Here is a 25,446-nt window from a genome sequence, read left to right on the forward strand (position 1 = left end):
CCTCCCACCCTCCCTGACACCCACCCTGCCTGCCTCCCCCCCTCCTTGCCACCCACTGTCTCTGACACTCACTCTCCCTGGTTCCCACTCTGCTTGGGACAAAGGTTTTCTGTGCCACTTGCTCTGGCTTCTTATACCAGTCATGCTTAGGCTTCGGTGGCAGATGTAACTGCAGGAGACCAGAGGACGGTGGGCCCTTGGCTTTTACAGAGAACAGACACCATGCTTTGCTGGGGAGAAGCTGGTCTGCAATACCATGCTCTGTATTTATGGAGGAGATTGAACAGTGGGTTGGTAAATGGTGACATTGTCCCTGGCCCGCTTTCATAGAGGAGAAGAGTGACAGACGGTGAGTTCTGTGTATGAATGGGGCACTTGGAGTGTTTATGGGATCCTCCCCTCAGTAAAATTCCTTCCTCCTGGTGGGTCCTGAGTCGGTAGTGTGTGATGCTTTCATCTGCTGGCTGGCTGTCAGAATTGCCTGTTGAATTCATTTAAAAAGAACACAACTCATTTTCCTGTTGCTACATCTGTATCTGACTGGGTAGACAGCCCTTGAGGGTGTCTTTCAGTTTTGGAGACTAGATTTGGAGGTCCCCATGACCCAGATAATTTCCAGCTTGTGTGCAGGTCAGGATGCCCGAGTCAGAGCGTCGTCTCCAGCATGAGTGAGATGGTGTAGCTGGAAGGCCAGAGAGTGAAAGCTTGGTTGCAAAATGCCTTCCCGTGGTGGGGAATGCAGCCTTGCGCATCTTTCTCAACCCCTGTCCCTGTGTTTGGGAAGCTGCATTTACCGCAGTTCTCTTTCTCTCTAGACACCATCTTTACTTACTTCATTCGTGATCCCCACTCCGTCGTGCTCAGCTATTCACTGAAGCAGCATCAACTCCGTTAATAGTCCTAATAATAAAGCCCCTCCGATGTCAATACTTGACCCTCATGTTTCAGGATACTCCCCAGTAGCCGTCATGCCACCCAAATAAATAAAAAAGACTGTCAATCTCACAAAAGCCCCTTAGAGCAGATTAGCACCTTAGGACCAGAAAAGGAGCTTGATGAGGCACCCAGAGCCCTTCCCTGCAGAGCTACTGAGGAGGGGCGGAAGAGGCCGAGCTGCATGCTGGGTGGAGGCAGGTGGTGAAGGTGGGCCTGGGGGCCTGTGTCTTGGCTCTGGGTCCGACTCTTCCACTGTGCCTCTGATCCTACTGTGTCAGCATCTGTTGGCCTCCTGCTGTCTCCCTGGTGTCTGTGCCCATTGTAGAGGTACAGGCATGTCACATGCTGCTGTGAGCCCCGGGCCAGGGCAGGTTCACCTGGGCCTGCAGGGACTAGCCCAGAGCATGGGGACAGGTTAGTGAACCTGTGTTGAGGGAACCTCCAGATGACTTTTTCTGTTGGTTTCATGTTAGACGGTCCCAAATGTGAGTACCTGTCTCCCACCCCACTGCTTTATCATTTGTGGTCACTCTTGGCTGTCCTCTCCTCAGTGGAGAGCAGGCAGGTACACGGAGGCCATCAGGAGGCACAGATCCCAAACACCCCATTTCAATTGCTCACAGGTGAGATCTCAGAAGCTTGTTCATGGAGCAGCAGGAAGAAGTAGGGTGGGTGGATTCCTAGCGAGGGCCTGATACTTGCAGATGAAGTCATGGTGCAGATAGGATTTTTCGCTTGTGTATTATATGTGTTTGAGAGGCTTTTATTTCTTTAAAATCATGTTGAAAATACGTCCTGGTGTAGCTGTGTGCATGGTTCTTGGTGCACCCCTGGTGGGGATTTGCAGTGAAATTGTCGGATTGTTGAATTATGAGGCATGTAGTGATTGTGGTGCATTAGAAGTAGGGTTTTAAGATGTAATTTTTGAAAAAAGAAGGTGAGAAAAGTTCTGGACAGGTGTTTCCTTCTGGTAGTTATTCCCTCCCTCTCCTTTCTACTTCTATGAGAGCGGAGACTCCCTTGCAGGAAAATACCTGGTGTTAAACTGGGCATGGTGGTGTGGGCCTGTAATCCCAGCTACTTGAGAGCCTGAGGTGGGAGGATCACTTCAGCCATGGAATTTGAGGCTATATGGTGCCAAGATTTTGCCTGTGAACAGCCATGGCACTCCAGCCTGGGCAACATAGTGAGACTCCTCTCTTAAAAAAGTACCTTGTGTTGATGAGGTCTGAAGGGCTCACTTTGCATGGTAAGAGAAGTGGATGTGGCCCCTGCACAGTAGTAGCTCAGTGATATTTGTCAAAGGCGGGTGGGTACAGGCTGTGGTTTTGAAGTGAGTCCAATATGTTAATCTACTCACAAATGATAGACTGTTTATTAGCAACATCCGTTTATTAGCAGACTGTTTATTGATTTGAGAAGAACAGGTTTTGCCTCCCAGTATGCAGGGCCGTATGTCTATGGTGTTATTTCCCCTCGTTGGGCCCTTCCTTCTAGCGGAGTGGGAGCTCACCATCTCTGCTTCCTGGCTCTGGCGCCCACTGTCTAGGGTGGGGCTTGGCACCAGCTGGGAATTCACTGAATATGTAGGGTGCAACTGTTTAGGCAGGAAGAAAGGCATAACTAAGTACTGTTCAGTGTGTACTTTTTAAGATGGCTTATTTGTTTGCCACTTTGAAAACAGGACATGTGAACTAAGAAAGCTACCTACAGTGCTCCTTGACGGTTCCTTTTCAATTCTGTATCATGTGGTGGTACTTGGTGGTGTTGGTGCTTGGTGGTAGTGGTGGTACTTGGTGGTGTTGGTGCTTGGTGGTGGTGGTGGTGCTTGGTGGTGACGGTGGTAGTACTTGGTGGTGGTGGTGCTTGGTGGTGGCGGTGGTGGTAGTACTTGGTAGTATTGGTGCATGGTGGTGGTGGTACTTGGTGGTGGTAGTACTTTGTGGTATTGGTCTTGGTGGTGGTGGTGGTGCTTGGTGATGCTTGGTGGCGGTGGTGGTACTTGGTGGTATTGGTCTTGGTGGTGGTGGTGGTGGTGGTGGTGCTTGGTGGTGGTGGTGCTTGGTGGTGGTGGTACTTGGTGGTGGTGGTGCTTGGTGGTGGTAGTGGTGTTTGGTGGTGGTGGTGGCAGTAGTAATTGTGGTGGTGGTGGTGGCAGTGGTGGCCATGATGATGCTTGCTGGTGGTGGTAGTTGTTCATTTTTTTTGAATGGTGGTTAGGATCTTCGAAATTGCTTGCACTGTGGGTCTGGACTGCAGTTTGAAAACACAGGTTTGGTGAATAGTTGAAGCTGAGGGTAGGCTGACCCTGAGGGGCCAGGGAGGGGCTCTGGTTTTCTTTTGGTCTGTGGGTATCTTGTCACAGGCCTCACTGGGCAGAGCAATAGCAGCTGGGCAGGGACAAGCAGCCTCAGCCCCTGAGGGTTTGTGTCAGAGCACCACTGCCATGAGTGGCCCCTGGACCTTGCAGGGAAGTTCTTTGGGAGTTGGACGCTCCTGTCTCAAAAGGCAGTTTTGGTCGAGAGGGAAGAACCCTAGACTAGCAGTCTGTGCGTCTGACTCAAGTCCTGGTTCTGTTGTGAAACGGGCCACCTGTCTGCCTCAGGTTTTCCATAGGGTGGTTGTGAGGCCCAGGTGAAGAAATGTGTGGGAAGCAGCGAGGGCACTACGCCACCAACTCGGTGGCCTTTATTCTGCTCCGTTCCCCTGGAGTGGTCGGAATCAAGTGGAGTCTCCCTTGAGCACTGGGCCCTTTCTTTCTTCTTCTTCTTCTTCTTTTTTTTTTTTTTTTTTTTTTTTTTAAGCAGACGGGGAGATCAGTGGAAAAACCAGCCTTCTGGACCTTCTGCCCAGAGTTTGGTGTGGAGTTGGTAGTGTGGGTCCGGAGCCTCTCCTGACTTGGCCTCCTCTCTTCCAGCTCTGAAGGATGGCTGCCATACTGGGAGACACCATCATGGTGGCCAAAGGCCTTGCCAAGCTGACCCAGGCAGCTGTGGAAACCCACCTGCAGCACTTGGGCATCGGAGGGGAGCTGATCATGGCGGCCCGGGCCCTGCAGTCTACGGCTATGGAGCAGATTGGCATGTTCTTGGGGAAAGTGCAGGTAAGCGGGCCCTGCAGTAGGAGGGGTGCTGGCGGGAAAAGGGTGGGACCTGGAGCTGTCGGGGAGACCAAGGGCCGTCACCATGACAACTGGTCTGTGGTGGCCAGAGCCTGAGGGCCCACCAGCTAATGTGTCCCACAGTCCTTCCAGGGTGGGACAGGGCCCTGTGTGAGGCAGTGGCCGCTATAACAGAATTCCATGGACTGGTGGCTTAAACAACACACATTTATTTCTCACGGTTCTAGAGGCTGGAAAGTTCAAGATTAAGGTGCCAGGAGATTCAGTGTCTGGTGAGGGCCCATCTTCTAATCTGTAGATGGCCATCTTCTCACTGTGTCCTCGTGGGGCGGGAGGAGGCCAGGGCTGCGCTCCAGGGCCTCTGTTATGAGGGCATCAGTCCCATTGAGGGCACCAATCCCATCTTCCTGACTTGATTACTTCCCAAAGGGCCCACCTCCCAACACCATCACACTAGGGGCTGGGTTCCAATGTATGCAGTTTGGAGAAACACACATGCAGTTTTTCCCTGGGCCCGTGTGTCTGTCAGCCTGGCTCGGCCTTCGAAGGCACTTCCCACTGAGCCTGCTGAGGCTCTGCCAAAGCCCTGCCTCATTTTTCTCCTTTAGTTTGCTAAGGGTCTCTGGGTTCCTGACTGGGGGCTCTCCTTTCTTGGGTGGCAGCTGGCACAGTCCTGCCAAGAGCAGTGTCATCTCTAGCTTCTCTCTCATCCCTGTGCCATCTGGGGGAGGAGATGACCTTTTGTGCGGAGGTCTAAGAAGCCTCGACGTCTTACCTCCAACGATTTTCAGTGAAATCGTGTGCTGGAGAGGTGACTGTAAACAAGGCTGGCTACAGCAGAGCACTGCCCACCATGATGTCACCTTGCACAGTCGCCAGCAACTTCCCTGACAGTCCAGGAGACAGGGACGGGGTGGGGGGTGTTTGTGTGCCTGTGGTGTGCACTCACCTGTGTGTGTGCTTGGGCATCTGTGTTGGAGGTTGTGTCACAGCCTCTGTCCTTCCATGTCTGTTCTGTGGTTGGCTGACTTGTGAACAAAGGTCCTGCTCTCCTGCAGGCCGTGTGGCTGTCACAGCCCTCAGGTGTCTCAATCTCAGGTTTAGGACCTGCAGGGCCTTCCCTGCCACACTGGGAGGATCCCATGGCGATACAGCGGCTCTCTCATTGAGCATGCCTGCGTTTAATGTTCGGGAGTCCTCAGACCTGCGCTATCCTCCAAGCCTCACCACTGCCCTGGGACAGGGGGCCAGCCTGGACCATCATCCCCATTTCTCAGATGAGGAAACTGAGAAGAAGCAATTTGCTTCAGGACCTATGACAATGAGTGACAGGACCAGATTCCTTGTCCCCTCCCAGCCTGGACTCCGTGCTCTTGCCCTCCCCCTGCCTGGTTCGCTGGAATACTGGGCCTTGGACTCCTTCTTGGGTGTTTTGCCTGTGGGACACTCAGAAAGTGAGGTTGCCCAGCTTACTTGGGCCCGCCCAGAAGTGAGACATATGGGCAGGCCCTAGCCGTAATGGGGAGCAGGGCCTCCTGCCCAGGCACTCTCCAACCCTCTGCTCCCACAGCATATCTGGAAGGGGCAGGGCCTCCCCCTCAGCCACTGGGAGGTAGGGTGAGTGACGAGCCACGCCACCCAGGAGGCACTGGAGCCTGGTGGCTGCCCACAGCGTGCTGCCATTCACTCCCTCAGTGCTTTGCTTTTTGGTGCCTCCCTTCTTGCTGAGGGGAGGAAGGTCATGGACTCCAGGAACCCGTCCCCCTCCAGCCCCTTGAGGTTGCTCTCTCATTCATTCAGCAGGTCCCCTCGGGGCCCTGGGAAACCCCCATTACCCTTGGGCGTCCGCAGCAACACCGACAGGTGTTAACAGCACAGGGCCGGGGCCATCATGGGAGGGATAGGCAGAAGGGCACAAAGAGGGCCCTGCCTGGGCTCCCTCACTGGCAAGGTTTCCCCGGCCATCTGGGAGGGGCTCTGTGAATCTTCTGTGGTTTTTGTTTTTTGTTTTTTGTTTTTTTGAGATGGAGTCTTGTTCCATCACCCAGGCCGGAGTGCAGCAGTGCAATCTCGGCTCACTCCAACCTCCGCCTCCCAGGTTCAAGTGGTTCTCTTGCCTCAGTCTCTCCAGTAGCTGGAATTACAGGTGTCCGCCACCACACCCGGCTAATTTTTGTATTTTTAGTAGAGATGGGGTTTTCACCTTGTTGGCCAGGCTGGTCTTGAACTCCTGACCTCAGGTTATCTGCCTGCCTCAGCCTCCCAAAGTGCTGGGATTACAAGTGTGAGCGACTGTGTCTGGCCTAAATACAACTTCTTTTACTCTGAGAAAAGTGCCGCAGCCAGCAGGGCCAGCCTGGGTGTTGGATCCCAGCTCTGTCATTTGCTGTCTGGTAACCTTCACCAGTACATTAGCCATCTTTGCCTCAGTTTTCTGTATTTGAAGTGAGCATAACAGCCTCTCTCTCCTCCTTTGAATCCTATGACGTCTTAAGACAGCAGAGTGAGAGGGCTTGGGTCTCCTGCTGTCTGCATAGTCTGCAGGCAGCATGCAGCCGCTGGTGCATTTCATTGGCTTCAGCTGATGCTGGGAGTCCAGGCCACTGGTCTCCCTCCAGAAGCTGGTGCTGTTTCCTGGCTCTGTCTGTGGCTTCTGGTAACTCTGTGGCTGTGAGGAGCCCTATTTTCAGATGAGGAAGTAGCAGAGAAGGTTCAGGAGCTCACTCAAGGTCACTGCTGGTTCAGAAGCAGGACACGGGCTGAAGCTCAGGCCTTGGTGACCATCACAAAGAAAACGTGGTGTATTGTCTCCCCTCCCCCTCCATTTCCCTGTACCCTGAGCTCTGAGGGGCGGCTAGGCCTGGTCCTGGTTGTGACCACCACTCCAGTGAGACTCTTACATGCACGCCCCTGGCTGGCGGGTGGCATCTGTGTCTGCAGAGAGCTGTGGGCTTAGGTGGGCCCATGGGCGTGCTTCCCTCACCCCTGGTCCGCCTTAGGCTGTGTGTTCACCTCTCAGAGCTTTCCTGGGCTTTTGCCCTGACTTACCCTCTCCAAAGCCCTGGAGGCTTCCCTGGCCCTGTTTTGTAGGTGAGGAACCTGCTGCGGGTGTGGTGTGCACCTGGCCTGGCCCCGGCTGGGCACATAGGTGCTCCGTGTCCCACCTAGGATGACACAGCAGAGCCCCAACAGAAGCAGGGCTGGAGCCCAGGGCTCGGCTCCCAGGCTGGGAAGGGTGCGGGGCCGCGGGTGCAGCACTGTGTCACCTCTGGAGGGGGAGGGGGCGGGATGCTGGTGGTGTGCTGTCACAGGCAGCAGGGGACAGGCAGAGGGGAGCTCCTTGCTCACTCTTGCTCTCCTTATGCCGGCCTTTGCTCCCTGCAGGGTCAGGATAAACGTGAAGAATCTTTTGCTGAGAACTTCGACGGCCCAGAAGGGGAGTTCCACTTCTCAGTCCCGCAGGCAGCCGGAGCCTCCACAGACTTCTCTGCGGCCTCCACTCCCGGCCACTCAGCCCCGCCCCTGGATCATGTCCACAGCGAGGGCCCAGCTCCTGCCTACGTGGCCAGTGGACCCTTTAGGGAAGCTGGGTTCCCTGGCCAGGCCGCCTACCCTCTGGGCAGGGTAAACGGGAGGCTCTTTGCAAACCCCAAAGCCTCATTCTCTGCCACGGGCTTTCAGCGAAGGTTCTTCCACCAGGACCAGTCCCCTGTGGGGGGCCTCACAGCTGAGGACATCGAGAAGGCCCGGCAGGCCAAGGCTCGCCCTGAGAACAAGCAGCACAAACAGATGGTGCGTCTAGGAGGCCCCCGGAGGCCGAGGTGGCTCCCACCCACGGCAGTGCTGGCCTTGGGTCCCTCTAGGGACTTTTCCTGGGTGCTGTAGTCTGGAGTTTTAGGAGCACTGAGGCCTCCTCTTGGTGGAGTGTGCCTTCAGGCAGAACTGCTGCCTGTGGGTTGGAGAGGTGTGGGGGCAGCGGGGACCTCTGAAGGTTGGTCCTGTCCCCTTGGCTGATTCCACAGGTCTCTTTCTCATCTCCCTCCAGCTCAGCGAGCATGCTCGGGAGCGGAAGGTGCCTGTGACAAGGATTGGGCGGCTGGCCAACTTCGGAGGTAAGGCGATCGCCCCACCTGTCCTGTCCTGCCAGGCCCTGCCAAGTGGAGTTGGAACCACACTGAGGCCTGCATGGAGGCGGGGACCTAGCGATATCCCAGGGAGGGCGCCGTGGGAGTGGGTGGCAGTGGCTGCCCTGTGTGAGCTGTTGTGGGGCTAGAGTTTTCCATGGGAGGATGATCCAGTTGCTGGATTCCAGCTCTTCGTGGCTCTCCCCTAGGGGTGGGTCCATGATTGACGCTGTGCCGGGAGCTGAGCTTGGACTGCTCGTCAGGCCTTGCTTGGGGGCGGTGTCTGCCACATCACCTTGCCACCCCTGCCTCAGGCACACCACCAGTCCGCTGCTTTGGAGGCCTCTCAGGAAGGAGGCTGGGCAGTGAGGACAAGCTCTTCCCTGGGGCCGCTCAGCAACTCAGCAGGGCTTTCCTTCCCTTGGGACCAGACATTTAGGGAGCCCATTTGCTGGGTCCCCACAGTTCTGTGGCTCATGAGTGGACTGATGAGATGCCGTGGTCTCCAGCCGCTGCTGGTTAAAGCCGTTTTGTGTACTTCAGCGTTGGGAGCTCTGTGTGTGCTTTTCTTTGGGGGCTTGAGTAGTCATTGTGCCCAGTGCACGTGCAGTCTTTTTATACGAGTTGAAGGGTGATTTTCTAGTGAGGGTTTATAGCAGCTGTGTCTGCTTTGATGATACCATGTTTGTCACGTCTGCTGCTAATTCGCTGGCCAAGATGTTCCTGTTAAAGTGCCATGTCCTTTGCCATGGTACACCCTAAGTTAGTTACTGGGATTGCATTTCTTTAAAGCTCAGCTATCTGCAGTAGGTTCTCCAGGTGGTATAATTAACGCAAGCCACAGTTTTGGCAGCTTGATTCTGACCCTGACCTTGGTGAGTGGTTAGTGGCAGGGCTGTAGCCGCAGAGGTCTGAGTGGTCCATGACCGTGCTGGTGCTGGGTTGGTCGTGGAGACATACTCCTGTGGGTCAGCCTGTCGCTTGGGCTGCTTTGTTTCTCCTCCCATTCGGCATCCATCACACATGCTGTTCTCCGCTGCTGCCTCTTTTCTTCTGGAAACCCCATCCTAGTTGTTCAAGACTGGTTCTGGGTAGAGGCTCACGTACTGGGCTCCCCGAGAGCCTGGTATTCTGGAAGCTGGGTGATGTGTGGGTTCTGACCATGAATGATGTCTGGCCCCCATTCCAAGGTGCCTAGCAGACTTGGTTAACTGGATAGAATTTTCTCAACTTTAATGTTTTCTTTCATAATCATTACCTTAACATTTGGCATCCACTGCTACTTAGCCATGGATGAAGTGCCATCTATGTGATGATAATTAGTCATCTGTGTGATAATAAGTAGACACTTCATAATTAGTATGAAGTGTCATCTATGTGATAGCACAAGAGTATTGTTTATTTCCCATTCCTGGAGTAGTATTTCAAGCAGTTCCTCATAGAATATCATACCTTCTTGGGTTCTGCTGTCAGAATGAGTTTCAGAATCACTGTCCTGGTGGCCTCTAATGGTCCTTATCCCCTGGAAGACATGGCATGTTACCTGCTTTGCACACTGGCTTGTCATTGGATAACATGTAGTATTTAAGGATTGAATCGAGGCTGTCTTCTCTCCCATGATTTTGAGGGCAGGAACTAACCTGTTTTCACATTGGTAGCTTTTCTCTGTCCCCTCCCTCTTCCCTTCACTCTAGACTCTTGGTGAGCCTGCCCCTGGAAGGCTGAGTTTGACATATTTCAGGATTGGTGCAATCCTCGCGTGGGAGTCTTTCTGGGGTGGGGAGAAGTGGTGGAGGTAATGCAGGCTGTTTGGGAAAAGTGGTCAGAATGAAAGTCTTGATGGTGAATTAGAATCTGGTGGGGCACCGTGAAGTCCTGGCGAAGCAGGCAGAAGTCAGACCCTTTTGGGTGATGGATTAAGGAGGACAGAGACTGACATGAAGGGATTGTATATAGAAAGATGTGTAGGCAAAAAAAGTGGAGGGCTCTTCTCAGAGGATGGGGGATTATGGGCAGCCAGAGGAGCCTGGGTTAGCGGCGCTGAAGCCCGGGTCTTGGGTGCTTTGTAGCGTCAGAAGCCTCTCGAGCCTTTGCTGATACCTGCCTGATAGATGGAGCCTTCTGTGGGTGTCTGCGTGCTGGAGAATTGCTCACAGCTATGATTCAGAGATGCTCATGTTGTTGCCCAAGCAATTGGCAGGTGATGTTTCAGGCTTGGAGGTGGCAGGATGGGAGCAAACAGAAGCCAGGTCAGGAAAGAACGTGCCGTTCCGGCCCTAGTGGGGAATTTCAGGCCTTCTGCCTCACCTAGAGGCTTTCAAACTATAGGTTATGACCCTTTGATAAGTGTGAAATCAATTTAATGTGTCAGAATCAGCATATAAAAAACAAGTTAACTGTAATCTCAGCACTTTGAGAGCCCAAGGTGGGAGGATCACCTGAGTTCAGGAGTTTGAGACCAGCCTGGCCAATATGGTGAAACCCCATTCCTACTAAAAAATATATAAAAATTAGCCACGTGTGGTGGCGTGTGCCTGTAATCCCAGCTACTCAGGAGGCTGAGGCATGAGAATTGCTTGAATCCAGGAGGCGGAGGTTGCCGTGAGCTAAGATCACGTTACTACACTCCAGCAGGGGCAACAGAGTGAGACTCTGTCTCAAACAAAACCAAACAAAAACAAGTTAAACAGAATGGAATAGATCAGAATGAATTTCATACATCCGACAAAAGAACTATATACATGGCAAGATATTTTCGTTTCAGAGACATAAACATACTATTTACGTGTGTTCTTCACTGCAGTGTGAAAGGTGTAGCTTCCCATGGGTCATTGTCCAAACGGTTTGCAGCAGCACTGCTCTACTTTGTTCTCCTAGAAAATACTTCCAGCCTGTCTTCCCTTCGTGGAGGAAAGGTGGTGTATTTCTTTTTCTTTTCTTTCTTTCTTTTTTTTTTTGGGGGGGGTGGATGATGTTTTGCTCTTGTTGCCCAGGCTGGAGTGCAATGGCGCAGTCTCGACTCACCACAACCTCTGGTTTGTAATTCTGTCTCAGCCTCCCAAGTAGCTGGGATTACAGGCATGTGCCACCATGCCTGTATTTTTAGTAGAGATGAGGTTTCTCCATGTTGGTCAGGCTGGTCTCGAACTCCCTACCTTAGGTGATCCGCCTGCCTTGGCCTCCCAAAGTGCTGGGATTGTAGGCGTGTGCAACCATGCCCTGCTGGAAAGGTGTTTTTAAGGTGCAGACTGACAAACTGTAGGAAGTTTTTACACTGGGGTTATGAAGTAAAGGGATTGCTCCAGGTCTCAGGGAGGTAGGGCTGCTGCAGGGACTCATCTTAGCGAGGTTAGCAGTAGGTATTCAGCTGAATAGAAGTGGAAGTTAAGGGCTTTCCAATTCTAGGGGCTCATTTTGATGCTAAAATGGGGGCCTACAGTCCTGGCCTCAAGTGATCCACCTGTCTCAGCCTTCTGAAGTGCTGGGATTACAGGCATGAGCTGCCGTACCTGGCCCTCATGTGTCTCTTAACAACAAGGATTCAGTCTGAGAAGTGTGTCATTAGGCAGTTTCATCGTTGTGTGAACATCGTAGAGCGTGCTTACACCTATGGGACATTCCGACTGTGATGCTATGGGCAGGATGACCTGGGGATATCAGATTTTATTAAAGAGTGGTGTGAAAGGAAGGGTCATATATTAGATATGGGGTCAGAACTGAACCTTGGGTTATCATAATAGCTGGCCTTTAATTATAGCTCTGCTTCCAGTGGGACCTTCGGCCCTACCTTGGTTTTCTCTTTTGTAAAATAAGGGTCTTGCCATTGATGCTAAATGGGAATATTTTGGTGAATGTTTTATGTTTACCTGAAAATAACTCATGTTGAGTGCAGTGATCTGTCTTTCTAGTCTGGTTTATTATTCATATTGATTAGGTTTTTAAGTGAGGTTTTTCTTTTTTGGTTTGCTTATTCAATAACTATCCAGAGAGGTATTAAAAAGTCTGATATGATTGTGAATTTACCTACTTTTAGTCTGTTGACTTGTGCTTTATATGGGTTGAAGCTATGTTATTTGTTACCTACAGATTTAGAATTATGTATGTATGTATGTATTTTTGAGATGGAGTTTCACTGTTGTTGCCCAGGCTGGGGTGCAATGGCATGATCTTGGCTCACTGCAACCTTCACCTCCCAAGTTCAAGTGATTCTCCTGCCTCAAACCTCCTGAGTAGCTGGGATTACAGATGCACACCATCACACCCAGCTAATTTTTGTATTTTTAGTAGAGACGGAGTTTCACCATATTGGCCAGGCTGATCTCAAACTATTGACCTCAGGTGATCCATCTGCCTTGGCCTCCCAAAGTGCTGGGATTACAGGTGTGAGCCACTGCATCTGGCTTAGTTTTTATTTTTGTGAAAATGTCATTGTACTTTGTTTTAGAAGGTACTTTTGCTGGGTAGAGTATTCCATGTTGAAAATATGTTTCCTTTGATCACTTTAATAATATTCCTCTATTGTTTATGACTGATTATTTTTTTGAAAATGTGGCTATCAGTTTTATTTCTTTGAAAGTTATGGTTTCTTTTCTCTGGCTGCTTTTAAGATTTCCTTTTTGTTTTTGTTCTCCAGCAGTTTGACTGTGTCATGCTTGAGTGTAGTTTGCTTTGTATTTACTCTTCTTGGGATTTACAGAGAATCTTGAATCTGTGGCTTGGTATCTGTCATCAGTTTTGGAAAATTTTCATCATTTCTTCAAATATTGTTTCTGTACTGTTCTCTCCTCTTTTTCTGGGACTCCAATTACACATATATTAGACCTTTTTCCTCTATCCCCTATGTCTCCTGTGCTCTTTTCTGTATTCTCTATCCCATTTTCCATTCATGCTTTAGTCTTGCAGGTTCAGAGAAGATGACTTATCTCCTCTGTAACTATACAGTGAGAACTAGACACTCACAGAAATGAGACTTTGGTGGGCATAGAGTAGGCACTAGAGAAGACATGCCACAGGGAGTTGAGCGCTGCTTTGTGTACAGCTCTGTGCTGGTTCTGAGGCCTTCACACAGGGGCTTACAAGTGACAGCATTAAGGCAGAATGGAAGAGAGGAAGACAGAAAACAAAAAGTGAGAAATCGGAAGCAATTTCTGTGCTTCCTATTTGATTCTGTGTAGGAAGGATTTTGAAATTTGACCTGAGAAAACAAGGAGATACTTGTATGAGAAAAAGTAAGTCAGTGGGCTGGGAATGCAGAGTAGAGGGAGTGGACCCATGGGTATCCTATTATTTTTAAAAGGTAAGAGATTAAGGGTCTCCTACTCCCAGAAAAATGCTTTGCTTTTAAATATAGTTTATGAGACTCTATTGGGTTTTCTAAGAGGTAAGGTAACTCTCTTATGTTGGAAAACAGGCATTGCTTAGGTTGAAAGGCAAAGCTGATGGCTCTTGCTGCGTAATTTCCCAAAGATCCCAATACGCTCAGGATACTGTTAATACACCAGCAGCAAAGCTCTCTCCTGGACCATTGTGCCCCATCCCCCCAAACTTTTGTGTCCCTCATTTCAGTGGTAACATTTAAAATGAACATTGGGTGAACAGGCTTAGGGTGGTTATTTTTAAAATTTTGCACGTAAGGACATTTAAAACAAACACCACCACCAACTATACTATCACTTTAACTTTTCAAAAGGACATTTTAACAGTGCAAAAGTATAAAGGACGTGCTTCAAGATAGAGGAAAATAAATGGAATGACTTAGTGTTGTGAAAGACTCATGATGTCACTTGGTTTCTGGACACAGTTTGAGACCTGGCTGTGGCTTGTCATGGCCTTGAGAGCCATCCCACAGCGGTGATGCTGTTGGACCCTTTGGCTGGGACCTCAGGACCCCCTGGGGCAGCACACAAAGCCAAAGGATTCAGCCCGATGGCATGATGCCCCTTTGTTGACAGGGCTGCATGCAAGGCCAGCGATGAGTGGCGTGCATTGACGCCAGCCTAATTTGCTGAGGGCACATGCCATGCTTCCTGCAGTGCCAGCGCTCTTCTGCACTTTGCAGCAAGATAGGTGCGTTCTAGATCCAAGAGTTTGCACCCTTGGCAGGAGTTCGGGAGCATAGCTGCCTTCCAGGAGCATTCTTGAAAAGGGGCTTTCTGTGTATTTCAGGAGCTCTGTGTTGGGGATGAGGGTGGTTTTTATTCTCTCCTGTTATAGATGAGGAAGCTGAGTCAAGAAGTAGGCTGGTCACCCAGGGCCATATGCTTATTTGTGACATCCCTGGGACTAGAGCCGAGACCTCAGTGGTGCACGCGGAAGTCTGAGCCTGGCCAGGCTCTGTAATTAGGCCCCAGAGGGGCTGTGATAGGGCTTCCCTTCCCCCACCAGTCCAGTTCTGGGAACAGAGGGCCAGATCCTGAGAAGCTGTGAGAACAGCCACAGGGAACTCCTCTCCCCTTCTGGTGCCCCTTCTTCCTGTGCAGTGCCCCTGTCCTCTCCTGGGGCTGGGGGCAGCTGGAGGATAGAGAAAGACTGAATCACTGGGGAGTCAGGAAGACCTTGAAGCAAAGGGAAGCTGTGCTGCTGCATTTTCTGCACGGACTTGTCTGTCAGATGAGGCTTGTTGGATGCCTTAATAAAACCTGGGCTTAGCACCTGGTTTGTATTTGCTGCTATTTATCTTTAGCTGTATCTTTACCCCTTGCTGGTGGAGAAACTCTCCGAAGCCCTGCTCTGTAAACATGCCTGAGTTTCTGGCAGGAAAAGCCAATGCCCTGAGGAACACTGACTTACTCATCCCTGCCCTTAAGCGCTTTTCACCCAGCCTGCTAGGAAGGGCCCTGTTTGTTGGAAGGTGTTTGATGTTTTGCTTTTTTTAACCTCCTGGTGTCCACCTGGGCAGAAGCGGAGTGACTGCTCAAGGGAGGGCCCTGTTTGGCTCTGATGACCTCCCAGAGGGACTTTTGGGAGGATGGGGCCACGTAGGGGCTGGGCTCCAGAAGTCACATGAGACTGGCCAGAAGCCTGTGCTCCTGCCTGGGGGAGAAGCTGCTGCTCCTTCCCCTGTCATTCCTTCACTGCGTAACTTCTCTCTGTGAGAAGCACTCGGAAGCTCTCCCGGAACGGGCCAGGAGGGAAGCCAGGCTGCTGACACAGGCTTTAGGGCCTGGAGCTTGCGCTGGGCCACTTTTCCTCCAGGACTCCCTTTCTGGCCATGTAGGCCAAGCTGGGGGGCTTCTTAGAACGTGAATCAAAGCAGGGAGAGGTGTGAGGTGTCCCAAGGGCTGTGGGGGTGCCAAGTGGGGTCCCATCAGGACCCAGAGAATCTTGACTGAGGCGCTCGTCTTCTGGAGTTGCCTCATGCTGGCTGGTTCTGGCTGAGGGCAGAGCCTGGCCTGGGGTCCTGAGCATTGTAATGAGCCCAGGGCAGGAGGGCATCAGTTTATTCTGGGTTCACCGGTGCAGAAGCCTGTGAGGCCAAGGTCAGGGGTGCTGGCCAGCTGGGCTGGTTTCTGCCACCTGGGGAGCCTGCCGACGGAGCCTGTCTGTCCGTCAGTGGGCAGCGCCTCAGCCTGGCACCGGCTGGTCCTGAGGGACGTGTGGGGCCTGAGGCCTCCTCTCTGGAATGTTCTTTTGGTCATTTGTTTATTAACAGGTCCTTGCCAGTGGGAAGCTGTGAGCCCAAAAGTGGCCAGAGAACAGTTTGAGGGGTGTCCTGACAGAGGGTGGTGGGGACACACCTGTGCCTGCAGCAGGAGGGGCTCAGTGTGGCCCACCCTGCAGTGGTGGCATCTCTGGTAACCTGTGGAGCCACCTGCCTCTCTTATGGGCTTGTCTCTGGACTTGCTCCAAGCAGAGGAGAATCTAGACGCAGAGACATTGGTGAAGGTCACTGCAGTGCACAGGCTAACGCTGCCTGCCTGCGTTATTTTGGTAGGTCAGATCATGTGCTCCAGTGCTGGCAGGGCAGAGGTGGGAGGTGTCAGGGAGTTCATGTTTAAGCGGGGACTGTGGCTCCCAGCTCTGAGCCCAGCGCTTTCCACAGTGAGAGAAACAGCTGATGTACCGGTCAGTCACAGACACCCTGGTGCCCCTGTCCCAGCACAGCAGACACCTGTACCATGTGTGTGTTGTTACCCCTGAGGGCCAGGAGGCTCGGCTTATCCTGCCCCACGCTGCCCGGTACAGAGCTGCCAGCCACATGGGGCCTTGGAAGGGGAGCTGGTCCACAGCGGGATGTGCTGAGTATAACACATACGTGGCATTTGGAGGCTTCATGCACAGGCACAAGTGTAAAATCTCACTAATATTTACTTTGATTACTTGTTGAAATGATACATTTTGGATTATATTAAGTAAATTATGCTATTAGAATTTATTTTGCATATTTCTTCTTGCCTATTTCAATGTGGCTACTAGAAAAGTTACAATGACGTGTGGCTTGCCTTCTATTTCTTTTGGTCTGCACTGGTCCAGCCTTTTTGAATAGTCACGAGAACAGCAGCAGATGCTCATGTGGCCTTTGTGTGTGCCCGGCCCCTTGAGCGCCGCATTCGTGCTTGTGTTCAGCACTCACAGGCAGGGACTGTCCGGACGGACAGCTGGGGACCTGGAGGGTGCGGTGTTACCCAGGGGTGGGTGAGATGTATTGCAAAAACATTTTTTTAAAAAAATTATCTTTTTATTTTTAAAATTTACTTTTCATTAAATTTTCAGCAAGTTCTGTATTTTTCATAAAAGTCACCCACAATCACTGTAGAGAATCTGGAAACATGGAAGCAGATGCCAGTTTCCTTGCCCCTTAAAGAGAGTGCCCTGGTGGGAGCCCACTCCCCCGCGACAGCCCCTGGCTGCGATATTGCCTGGGTGCTGAGCTGCGGGGGTTTGGGGCTGCCAGGCTGCAGGGCTGCGATGTTGCGTGGGTGCGGGGCTGCCATGTTGTGTGGTCACAGTGCTCAGCCAGGTGCTCTTCACCCTCTGTCCACTTACCCATGCCTGCCCTGGAAAGCCAGCTAGAGCTGGGTATAAAGGAAGAGAATACTGGCCCTGTGTGAGGTGTGGGCATTAGGGGACCTGCTGGGCTCCTGGGCAGGGGTCGGTAGATCAGGGTGGCTTTCTTGAACAGCTGGGATCATTCGGTGATTGATTTTTGGACAAATGAGGTATTGGTGGGCTTTGATTTGGAAGACTGAAGGAGGAGAAGGGGAAGGCCTGGCACGCTGCGGTCGTCAGATATCTGCCTGCCAGCCCCACAGAAAGGTTAGGATGGGTGAGAGGGCCTTCTAGTCCCCATTGAGGGCTCGGCCTGAGCCCCGCCAGTTTCCCTGGGCTTGGGTTAGGGAGATAACCTGAGATGTTTTCACTCTCACCGCCAAGTGGTTTGTCTGCCTGTGGCAGCACCTTTCCTGTTCCAGTGAATTCGGGAAGTCTAGGTGAGCGGAGGCTCTGCAGGCAGACCTGAAGGGGGTGGTTGGTTCTGGGGGCTCCCTGTGTGGTCAGGATGGCCTTGGCTGTGGGCCATCCCCCGTCTGTCTTCCCATTTTTGCTGGGTCCTTCCCAAGTGCTTCCCAGCTGATGTTACTTTGGGGTGTCCGTGTGCCCGAGTCTGTGGATTATCAAAGGTGATGTTGCGGGGTGGGGACGCATGAATCTGGAAACGCCTCTCTAGAGCCGAGTGTTCTCTTCAGACAACGCGTGTGCATCTCCCACCTTGTTCCCCACTTTTCAAAATGCTGACATGGCATTGTGACCGAGGGCCTCTGGGGCAAGTGGTGTCTGTGTGGCGCTGCCCAGGCCCTGTGGGTGGGCGGGCGAGTGGCCCAGTCCTGTGTGAGCACTGAGTGCCCGCCACCTCCCCCTTGCAGGTCTGGCCGTGGGTCTGGGTTTCGGGGCACTGGCAGAAGTCGCCAAGAAGAGCCTGCGCTCTGAGGACCCCTCAGGTGAGCTGGGCCCTTCAGTGGGAGGGGCAGGGTGGGCCCTGGGAGGGTTCAGCCTGTCTGCCCCCAGCCACACCTGTGCTCTGGGAGTGTCAGCCAGTTGGGCCACCTTCGTATGGTGCTCCATGTGAGCGGTCCCCGTGGGGTGGTGAGACTGTTCATAGGGACGGATTGACTTGCTTTAGAGGGGTGAGGCTGGAGGCCCCTCCTCCTCCTAGCCCCAAGTGGCCACCCAGACCCTTCCTTTTGGCTGCCTGCATACCCACACACCTGCACACTTCCTCCGCATACCTGCACACCCCTCACACCCCCTCTGCACACACGCACAGCCCGACACACCCACCTGCACATGCACTGCACACCTGCACCTTACACACTGCTCACCTCTCACCCTCCTCCACACCTGCACACCCCTCACACCCCCTCTGCACACACGCACAGCCCGACACACCCACCTGCACATGCACTGCACACCTGCACCTTACACACTCTGCTCACCTCTCACCCTCCACACACCTGCACACCCCTCACACCCCCTCTCACATGCACACTCTTACATACCCACCCTCACATGTACTGCACACCTTACACATCTACACACCCTCCACACACCCATATACCTCCTTACACACCCTCTGCAACCTGCACACCCTTGTTGCACACCCACTTGCACACCCACTTTTTGCTGCTGCCCTACTCTCTGTGAGCCCCCGTGGCCTGCTGGTCTGGCCGGGTCAGGCGTGGCTGGGGCGGGGAGGTGTGTATTCCCAGGGCAGACCTTGAAGTCTCCTCCTCACCAGCTCAGTAACCTGGGGAGGCTGCAGCCTCTGCAGAGGCACCTCTTCACCCCTGAGGTGAAGGTCACAGCCAGGGTCAGGCAGGCAGGCAGGTCAGGACACTCATCCCACTGAGGCTGGTGGCCTGCTGTGGCTGGGCCCTCTGTGGAGAGGTTCTGCAGACGGGCCACACTGAGGCTTTGGGTGTTCATGCCACTGTGACGAGGAGTGGAGGACACTGAGTTCTTGCCACCTCTGCCTGTGAGCACCAGGCTGGGGGTGTCCTCAGGCCTCCTCAGGCATGGGCAAGGGCCAGGTAGTTGCCAGGTCAACCCAGCAGGGGCTTTCCTGTTAGCGGGGCCTGGGGTGTGGAGAGCAGTGCCGAGGGAGCTGTCTGCCTGGTGGATTTCCCTAAATACATTTGGAGCTCTGGGCCAAGTCCCCTGGCCCCAGCCCATTCAGGCAATGTCAGCTCATTCTGGTATCTCGCCCTTCCACCCACGTCCATGGCGACCCCCAGTGACACCCAGTGTCTGGCCACATTGCAGCCCTCACAGCCCTGCCTGCCAGCCTGTGCCAGCCTCCCTTGGAGGCCCTGCCCGCCCCCTGGACAGCCCCCTTCCTCTCACCAACACTCCGTTCCGGGGCGAGGGCACCAGTCCATCTCATAGGCCCCAACTGAGTCCTGGGGACATGGGCGGCATGCATGTCCTTGAAAGGGGCTAAGGACAGAGGGCTTAGCAAGGGTATTTTTAGTGTTGGTGCTGAAACCCTGTGGGAAATAAGGCCTGCGTTTCTCTGGAAGGAGAAGTCAGTCTTCCCCTACTGTCCCGTACTGTTCCCTCCAACGCTGGCTGCTCTCCAGACTACCTGTCCAAGCAGGGAAGAGGCCAGGCTGGCTCCACACCTACAGTTGGTGTCCTTTTTCCGGGACAGTGGTGGCCCCAGGCTGGGGGTTAAGGGGCCTGGGTGTCATTAGCTCTGAGAGTGGGGCCTGAGGCTTAGGCTGTAGTGGGATGGCCCTGGACAGCCCCAAACTGTCCTCCAGCTTCCTCCCCAAGCCCTGGCACCCTCTGGCCTGGAGGAGACCAGCCACCTCGGCTGAGGTCTGCCCTGGAAGGACCTTTTCTGAGCTGCGGGCCACGCCACTGTAGCCCGAGCCATGCTGGCTCATCCTCATAGGCAGCCCTGCCTGGGCAGGGGACATGCCTCCAGCCTGTGGGAATGGCCAGCTTTGCTGACGGGCTATCTGGGAAAGCCCAGATTGGGCCAGGCACCGTCCCCATATCTCAGGAGTGTTGCTGCCACACCAGGACTGCTCTGTGTGTCATGAAGAGAGAGACTCTTCCCTCCTCTGGCCTGGCAGTGGCCTCTGCCCATGGCTTCCCTCTCTGCTTGCCCCTCCCCAGGGACTGAGGCCCAGGCCTCCAGCCCACAAGTGCCCCAGGGCTAGGGGTCAGAGGGGACATTGACTGCCTTTTCTTCTGCACTGGACTGGCTCTGCCCATGGGTCATAGCTCCGCCTCCTAGGGCAGCTCAGCCTCTTCCCATGGGGCTAACATCTCCCACCTTCCCAGGGCCCTTCCTGCTGTCTGGGACCCCAGAGTGAGCCCGGCCCCTTTCCATGCGGCTGTCTGCACTTGTGGGCAGATGTGGTTCTTCTCTGAGGCTCCTGTTCCATTCTTAGGGTGGCCCACCCCACCGTGGTTTCTCAGGGGCCAGGCTGCACTCAGCTCCGGGGCAGGGGGCAGTGGCATGGTTACCTCTCTTCCCCTGCTGGGGTCCCGGCTCTGTGCCACCTCAGCACTGTGCCAGGCTGGAACTGATTTGAGCTGAGGCAAGTGCCGGGTGCTATGGGAGCCAGAGAGGAGGAAGCTGCACTTCGGCCTCCTGGGGCTTCAGATCTAACTAGATTCACTGGACAGAGGGCAGGAGAAGCTCTGAATGTCACAAGGGCTAGAGGCCCGACCAGAGCAGCTCAGGGAAGGCAGAAGGACCCAGACCCCCAGATTCCTGCTCAGGCCTCTCTGCGCCTCTGGACGGGGGCACCCCCATGTTTAGGCAGTGCTGAGCTGATGGCCCAGGAGGGGGCGGAAGCCAGAGGAGACCCAGCCACCCTGGGCCACACGGCTGCTGGCAGCTGACTCAGCCGGCCTGCTGCTGCTCCTGAGTCATGGCCCTCAGCCTTCCCCGCCCCCCCCACCCCCCACCCCACCCCGGACTGGAAAAAGCCCAGCTGTACCCTTGAGGTCACTGCATGCTCATCACTGGTCAGCTGGCTGGAGGGGAGAGACCGGCACCAGGAGGCTGTGCTGCCCTTGACCTGAGTGCCCCTCCCTTGAGGACGGGCTCTGGCTGTAGCCACTTGGCCCCATGTGACAAATGCATGCCGACCCCATGGGTGCAGAGGACCTTCGTGCAGTGCCCTGGGTGGGGGCGCACAGGGCAAAGACTTGGACCCTAGGGGGCCCCTCCTTCCCTCTTGGTCCTGCCCCCACCTCCAGCTGATTGTGCCTTTTCCCACGCACCTTCCAGCCACAGGCAGCACCACAGCCCTGTCACTGCCTGCCAGGTCCCCATGTGGAGGGGAGAGGCCTTCTCTATGTGTGTGTATGCAGTTCACACAGGCTTGGGGAGGTGGACATGGAACAGTAAAGTTGTGTTGCTGCTTATATGGATGCCCGGGAGAGAAGACATTGTCCGAGGTTTTGCCATCCCACTCCCAGAGCCTCTACCCCCCACCCCGACTACGATGGTGACCCCTCCTGCCTCCCGCCCACAGGGAAGAAGGCTGTGCTGGATTCCAGTCCCTTTCTGTCTGAGGCCAATGCTGAACGCATCGTACGCACGCTCTGCAAGGTGCGCGGCGCAGCGCTCAAGCTGGGCCAGATGCTGAGCATCCAGGGTGAGTGGGTGCAGGGGCTGCTGCCCCGGGGCTGTGTGGGCTGCTGCCGGGGTCAACTTCCAGGGCCGGGAGCAGTGGCCCCACCAAAGCTCAGTGGGCAAGATGTGTGTGTGCTGGGGAGGGATCTTGGTGCATAGTAGGCGTGGTCTCTAGGCAGCTGGCTCTGGCTCCAAAAAACACATGGGAAAAAGAGCAGAGAGGAAAAACTGCCCTCCGGAGGCGGTCAGACCACAGGGCATTTCAACATTTTACTATGTTTCATTTTCCAAATTTCTTTTGTAATTATGAAAAACTCTGCATGCTGCCTGTAAAAAGCCCACCTTCTCAGGTGGCTGGGCTGAGGCCGGCGCTCTGGGGATGCCGAGTGGCCCAGGGTGCCTGTGAGGGCTCCTGTGAGGACGGTGCTCCTGGTGGGGAGGGCGTGGTGGCCAGAGCACCCCAGGAGTGTGCCTGTCCAGGTCCTGCTGGCCTGGTGTCCCTCCTGGCCGCGCGTTTTCATCCCCAGGTTCACCCTGTGACACTCTCTTGCCTTCCAGACGACGCCTTCATCAACCCCCACCTGGCCAAGATCTTCGAGCGGGTGCGGCAGAGTGCGGACTTCATGCCATTGAAACAGATGATGGTGAGGAGCCGGGGGCTCTGCCTGCCCTCTGGGTCCTCAGTCCCCACTGGGTGGAGGGGACAGACTTGGGGCTTCTCTGGGTGACCCAGGGAGGGCTGTGCTCAGAGATTCTCCCTGGCCGTGCCCTCCAGAAAACTCTTAACCACGACTTGGGCCCCAACTGGCGGGACAAGCTGGAGTACTTTGAGGAGCGGCCCTTCGCCGCCGCGTCCATTGGGCAGGTGCACCTGGCCCGCCTGAAGGGTGGTCGAGAGGTGGCCATGAAGATCCAGGTAGGTGGCCTGGTGCACGGTGCTTGTTGGGGTCAGAACTGGGGCCTGGCTCATGGAGCCTCTGCACGCCATGCCCTGAAGGGCACCCTGTCCCCTGGCAGGGCCGTGTGTCGTATCCTCTGGGAAGTATTTGCTAAATGAGTGACTTTGGCGGTACTGAGGGGCCCCCAGCAAGCTTGGTTTGAGATGGGCAGGGACAGAGGACAAGTGATTGCCTTTTGTGGCCAGAGCTGGTGGGAGGGTGGCCCTGAGCTGTTCCTGGGGGTGGAGTGAGGCAGGAGTAGAAGGTGGTTGAAGCTGTGACAGGGTCGAGGGGTCATGGCAGAATTGCTGGTTCTTAGCTCTGGTTCTTCAGGGTGTGGGCTGGGGACAGGACACAGCTGGGAAGCCAGCAGGAGGTGGGAGTGCCCCAGGCAGGGCCCACTTGTCTCCCTGGGCTAACTCCCCTGCCCTGCCCCCACCCCACAGTACCCTGGTGTGGCCCAGAGCATCAACAGCGACGTCAACAACCTCATGGCCGTGCTGAACATGAGCAACATGCTTCCAGAAGGTCTGAGGCTGGGCGGCTGGGTCAAGGGCAGGAGTGGGTGGCAGGAATCTGTACTGGGCTCTGGGGACCAGGGTGGGGCCTCCCTGCAGAGCCCCCTTCCCCACTGATGCCCTGCTCCCCTGCCCAGGCCTGTTCCCCGAGCACCTGATCGATGTGCTGAGGCGGGAGCTGGCCCTGGAGTGTGACTACCAGCGGGAGGCTGCCTGCGCCCGCAAGTTCAGGTGTGGCCCTTGGCTGGACCCCTTGCATGTTTCCACCAGGGAGGCAGAAGGGACCACATTCAGCAGCTGGTGAAGGCCCCTCCGGCTCTGAGGGGGCAGAGGGCTCAGGTTGCAGCCCGGGCTGAGGCCATACCCTGCCTGGGATGAGGGGCCCTCTGCCTGCTGGGGTGTGTATGTGTGTCGGGGAGGTGTGGAGGGGCTGTGGCCAGGGCATGACCTCCCGCCCCACCCAGGGAGCTGCTGAAGGGCCACCCCTTCTTCTACGTGCCTGAGATCGTGGACGAGCTCTGCAGCCCACACGTGCTGACCACAGAACTGGTGTCCAGCTTCCCCTTGGACCAGGCCGAAGGGCTCAGCCAGGAGATTCGGAATGAGGTGCGTCTGTGCCAGCAGACAGGTGGGGCCGGGGTGGCCCTGCTGTGTGGCTATTTGGTGACCTAATGGTGCGAGCCATGGCCTTGGAGCCCTGAGGTGCTCCCTAGGGGTAAGGGGCGGTGAAGTAGCACCAGTGGGACTTAGGGGGACACAGGGCAGCTGCTGCCTTCCTTGGCCCAAGTGACACTGGGAATCAAACAGTCCCGGGGGTGGGGGGGGGTTGGGCAAAATAGGAGGCAGAGGTTTTTCTGGCCCCAGACTCCCAGAGCACCAGGCAGTGTGGTGCTGCCTGACTGACGCAGGCCCCTCGTGCTGTCCCCAGATCTGTTACAACATCCTGGTTCTGTGCTTGAGGGAGCTGTTCGAGTTCCATTTCATGCAGACAGACCCCAACTGGTCCAACTTCTTCTATGACCCCCAGCAGCACAAGGTGAGCCCCAGGGTGGGGGCACCTGCAGCCAGACCTGAGCTCTGAATGGGGTGCGTGAGACCCTGGTCTGCCCCTCATCCTGGGAGTCAGCAGAGCACTCAAGGTTTGGGAGTGGGGGTCTTCGGGAGTGGGGGTCTTCACTGCCCTCTGTCGCACCCCTCCCCGGCCACACAGCCCCACCATCGAGTGCCAGGGCCAACCTTCTCCTGGTGTCTTTCCCCAGGTGGCTCTTTTGGACTTTGGGGCAACACGGGAATATGACAGGTCCTTCACCGACCTCTACATTCAGGTAAGGTCAGGAGAGGCGCCTGGCCTTGGCCCATATTTCTCCGAGGCTGGGACAGGATGCTGGGGGACTCCGGGCAGGGGGAATGACTGGGGTCCTGACCTCATTCCTCATCTGCGCTGCCTGTTCCTCAGGTCTGGCGACAGCAGCTGCCAGGTGTGTCACAGCACTGGCCTGGGCCCTGTGCAGGGAGAGGGTGGGGTGGGACCGGGTGTGGCACTTGGCTCCCTGGGATGTCGGAGCTTTCCTTCCGTGCTGCCCACGGGTCCCCTCCTGTGCCACTCCACAGATCATCAGGGCTGCTGCCGACAGGGACAGGGAGACTGTGCGGGCAAAATCCATAGAGATGAAGTTCCTCACCGGCTATGAGGTCAAGGTGAGCAGGGCTGTGGAGGCTCCCCTGGACCTGCTGATCCCCCAGCTCCTTGTGTAGGAACAGATGCCAGCACAGGGGGGCAGCTTCCCTTGAGAGGCCCCCAGAGCCTGGGCCCCCTTGTGCACGGTCTGAAAGCTGGGGCCTGCTGTGGCCCATGCCGCTGTGCTCTGTGCGTGAGATTTTCTGAGAGCTGGTGAGTTTGGGGACTCTGGACTTGTCATGACGCTCGTTTCTGCCTCTCACTCTCGCCCACTTAGGGCTTGGAGTCGGGGCTGGACTCTGTTTTTTGGCCAGAACAGTGTTTTTTTTAAAACTCCGAATGAGGGCCGTGAGGCAGGCTCATCCTCTGCATTGTACCACAGGCCGCACCGCTCCCTTTTGTATTGCATCAGCCCAGTTCACACATTACCTTGGGGTTCCCGGCCCCTGCGGGTTTGAGTTTATGCCTGTTACCATGATGTAATCCAGTTTGCAGCAGAGCTTTGAGTAAGAACTCAGCACTCCAGCACCATGGGAGGAA

At 54.9% G+C, this 25,446-nt stretch overlaps 1 protein-coding gene across 8 annotated transcripts in view; it reads left to right on the forward strand.

Annotated features, from left to right (window-relative positions):
• COQ8A (coenzyme Q8A) overlaps positions 1-25,446 on the forward strand; it is a 46,324-nt gene that overhangs the window by 12,781 nt on the left and 8,097 nt on the right. For 7 of the 8 annotated variants that reach the window (XM_017526485.2, XM_037737770.1, XM_017526480.2 and 4 more), the window contains 13 exons: positions 3,854-4,039; positions 7,442-7,849; positions 8,103-8,169; positions 18,042-18,116; positions 21,672-21,794; positions 22,331-22,416; positions 22,548-22,688; positions 23,157-23,238; positions 23,366-23,459; positions 23,693-23,834; positions 24,157-24,264; positions 24,488-24,553; positions 24,840-24,926. In XM_017526485.2, coding sequence (XP_017381974.1) covers positions 3,863-4,039; positions 7,442-7,849; positions 8,103-8,169; positions 18,042-18,116; positions 21,672-21,794; positions 22,331-22,416; positions 22,548-22,688; positions 23,157-23,238; positions 23,366-23,459; positions 23,693-23,834; positions 24,157-24,264; positions 24,488-24,553; positions 24,840-24,926 — 1,656 coding nt within the window. In that variant the 5' untranslated portion in view covers positions 3,854-3,862. Of the gene's footprint in view, positions 1-3,852; positions 4,040-7,441; positions 7,850-8,102; positions 8,170-18,041; positions 18,117-21,671; positions 21,795-22,330; positions 22,417-22,547; positions 22,689-23,156; positions 23,239-23,365; positions 23,460-23,692; positions 23,835-24,156; positions 24,265-24,487; positions 24,554-24,839; positions 24,927-25,446 lie in introns of all 8 variants that reach the window. The other variant, XM_017526479.2, reaches the window with a different exon arrangement.

Source organism: Cebus imitator, unplaced genomic scaffold (assembly GCF_001604975.1).
Source record: "Cebus imitator isolate Cc_AM_T3 unplaced genomic scaffold, Cebus_imitator-1.0 Scaffold42, whole genome shotgun sequence".
In the NCBI taxonomy this organism is placed as follows: domain Eukaryota; kingdom Metazoa; phylum Chordata; class Mammalia; order Primates; family Cebidae; genus Cebus; species Cebus imitator.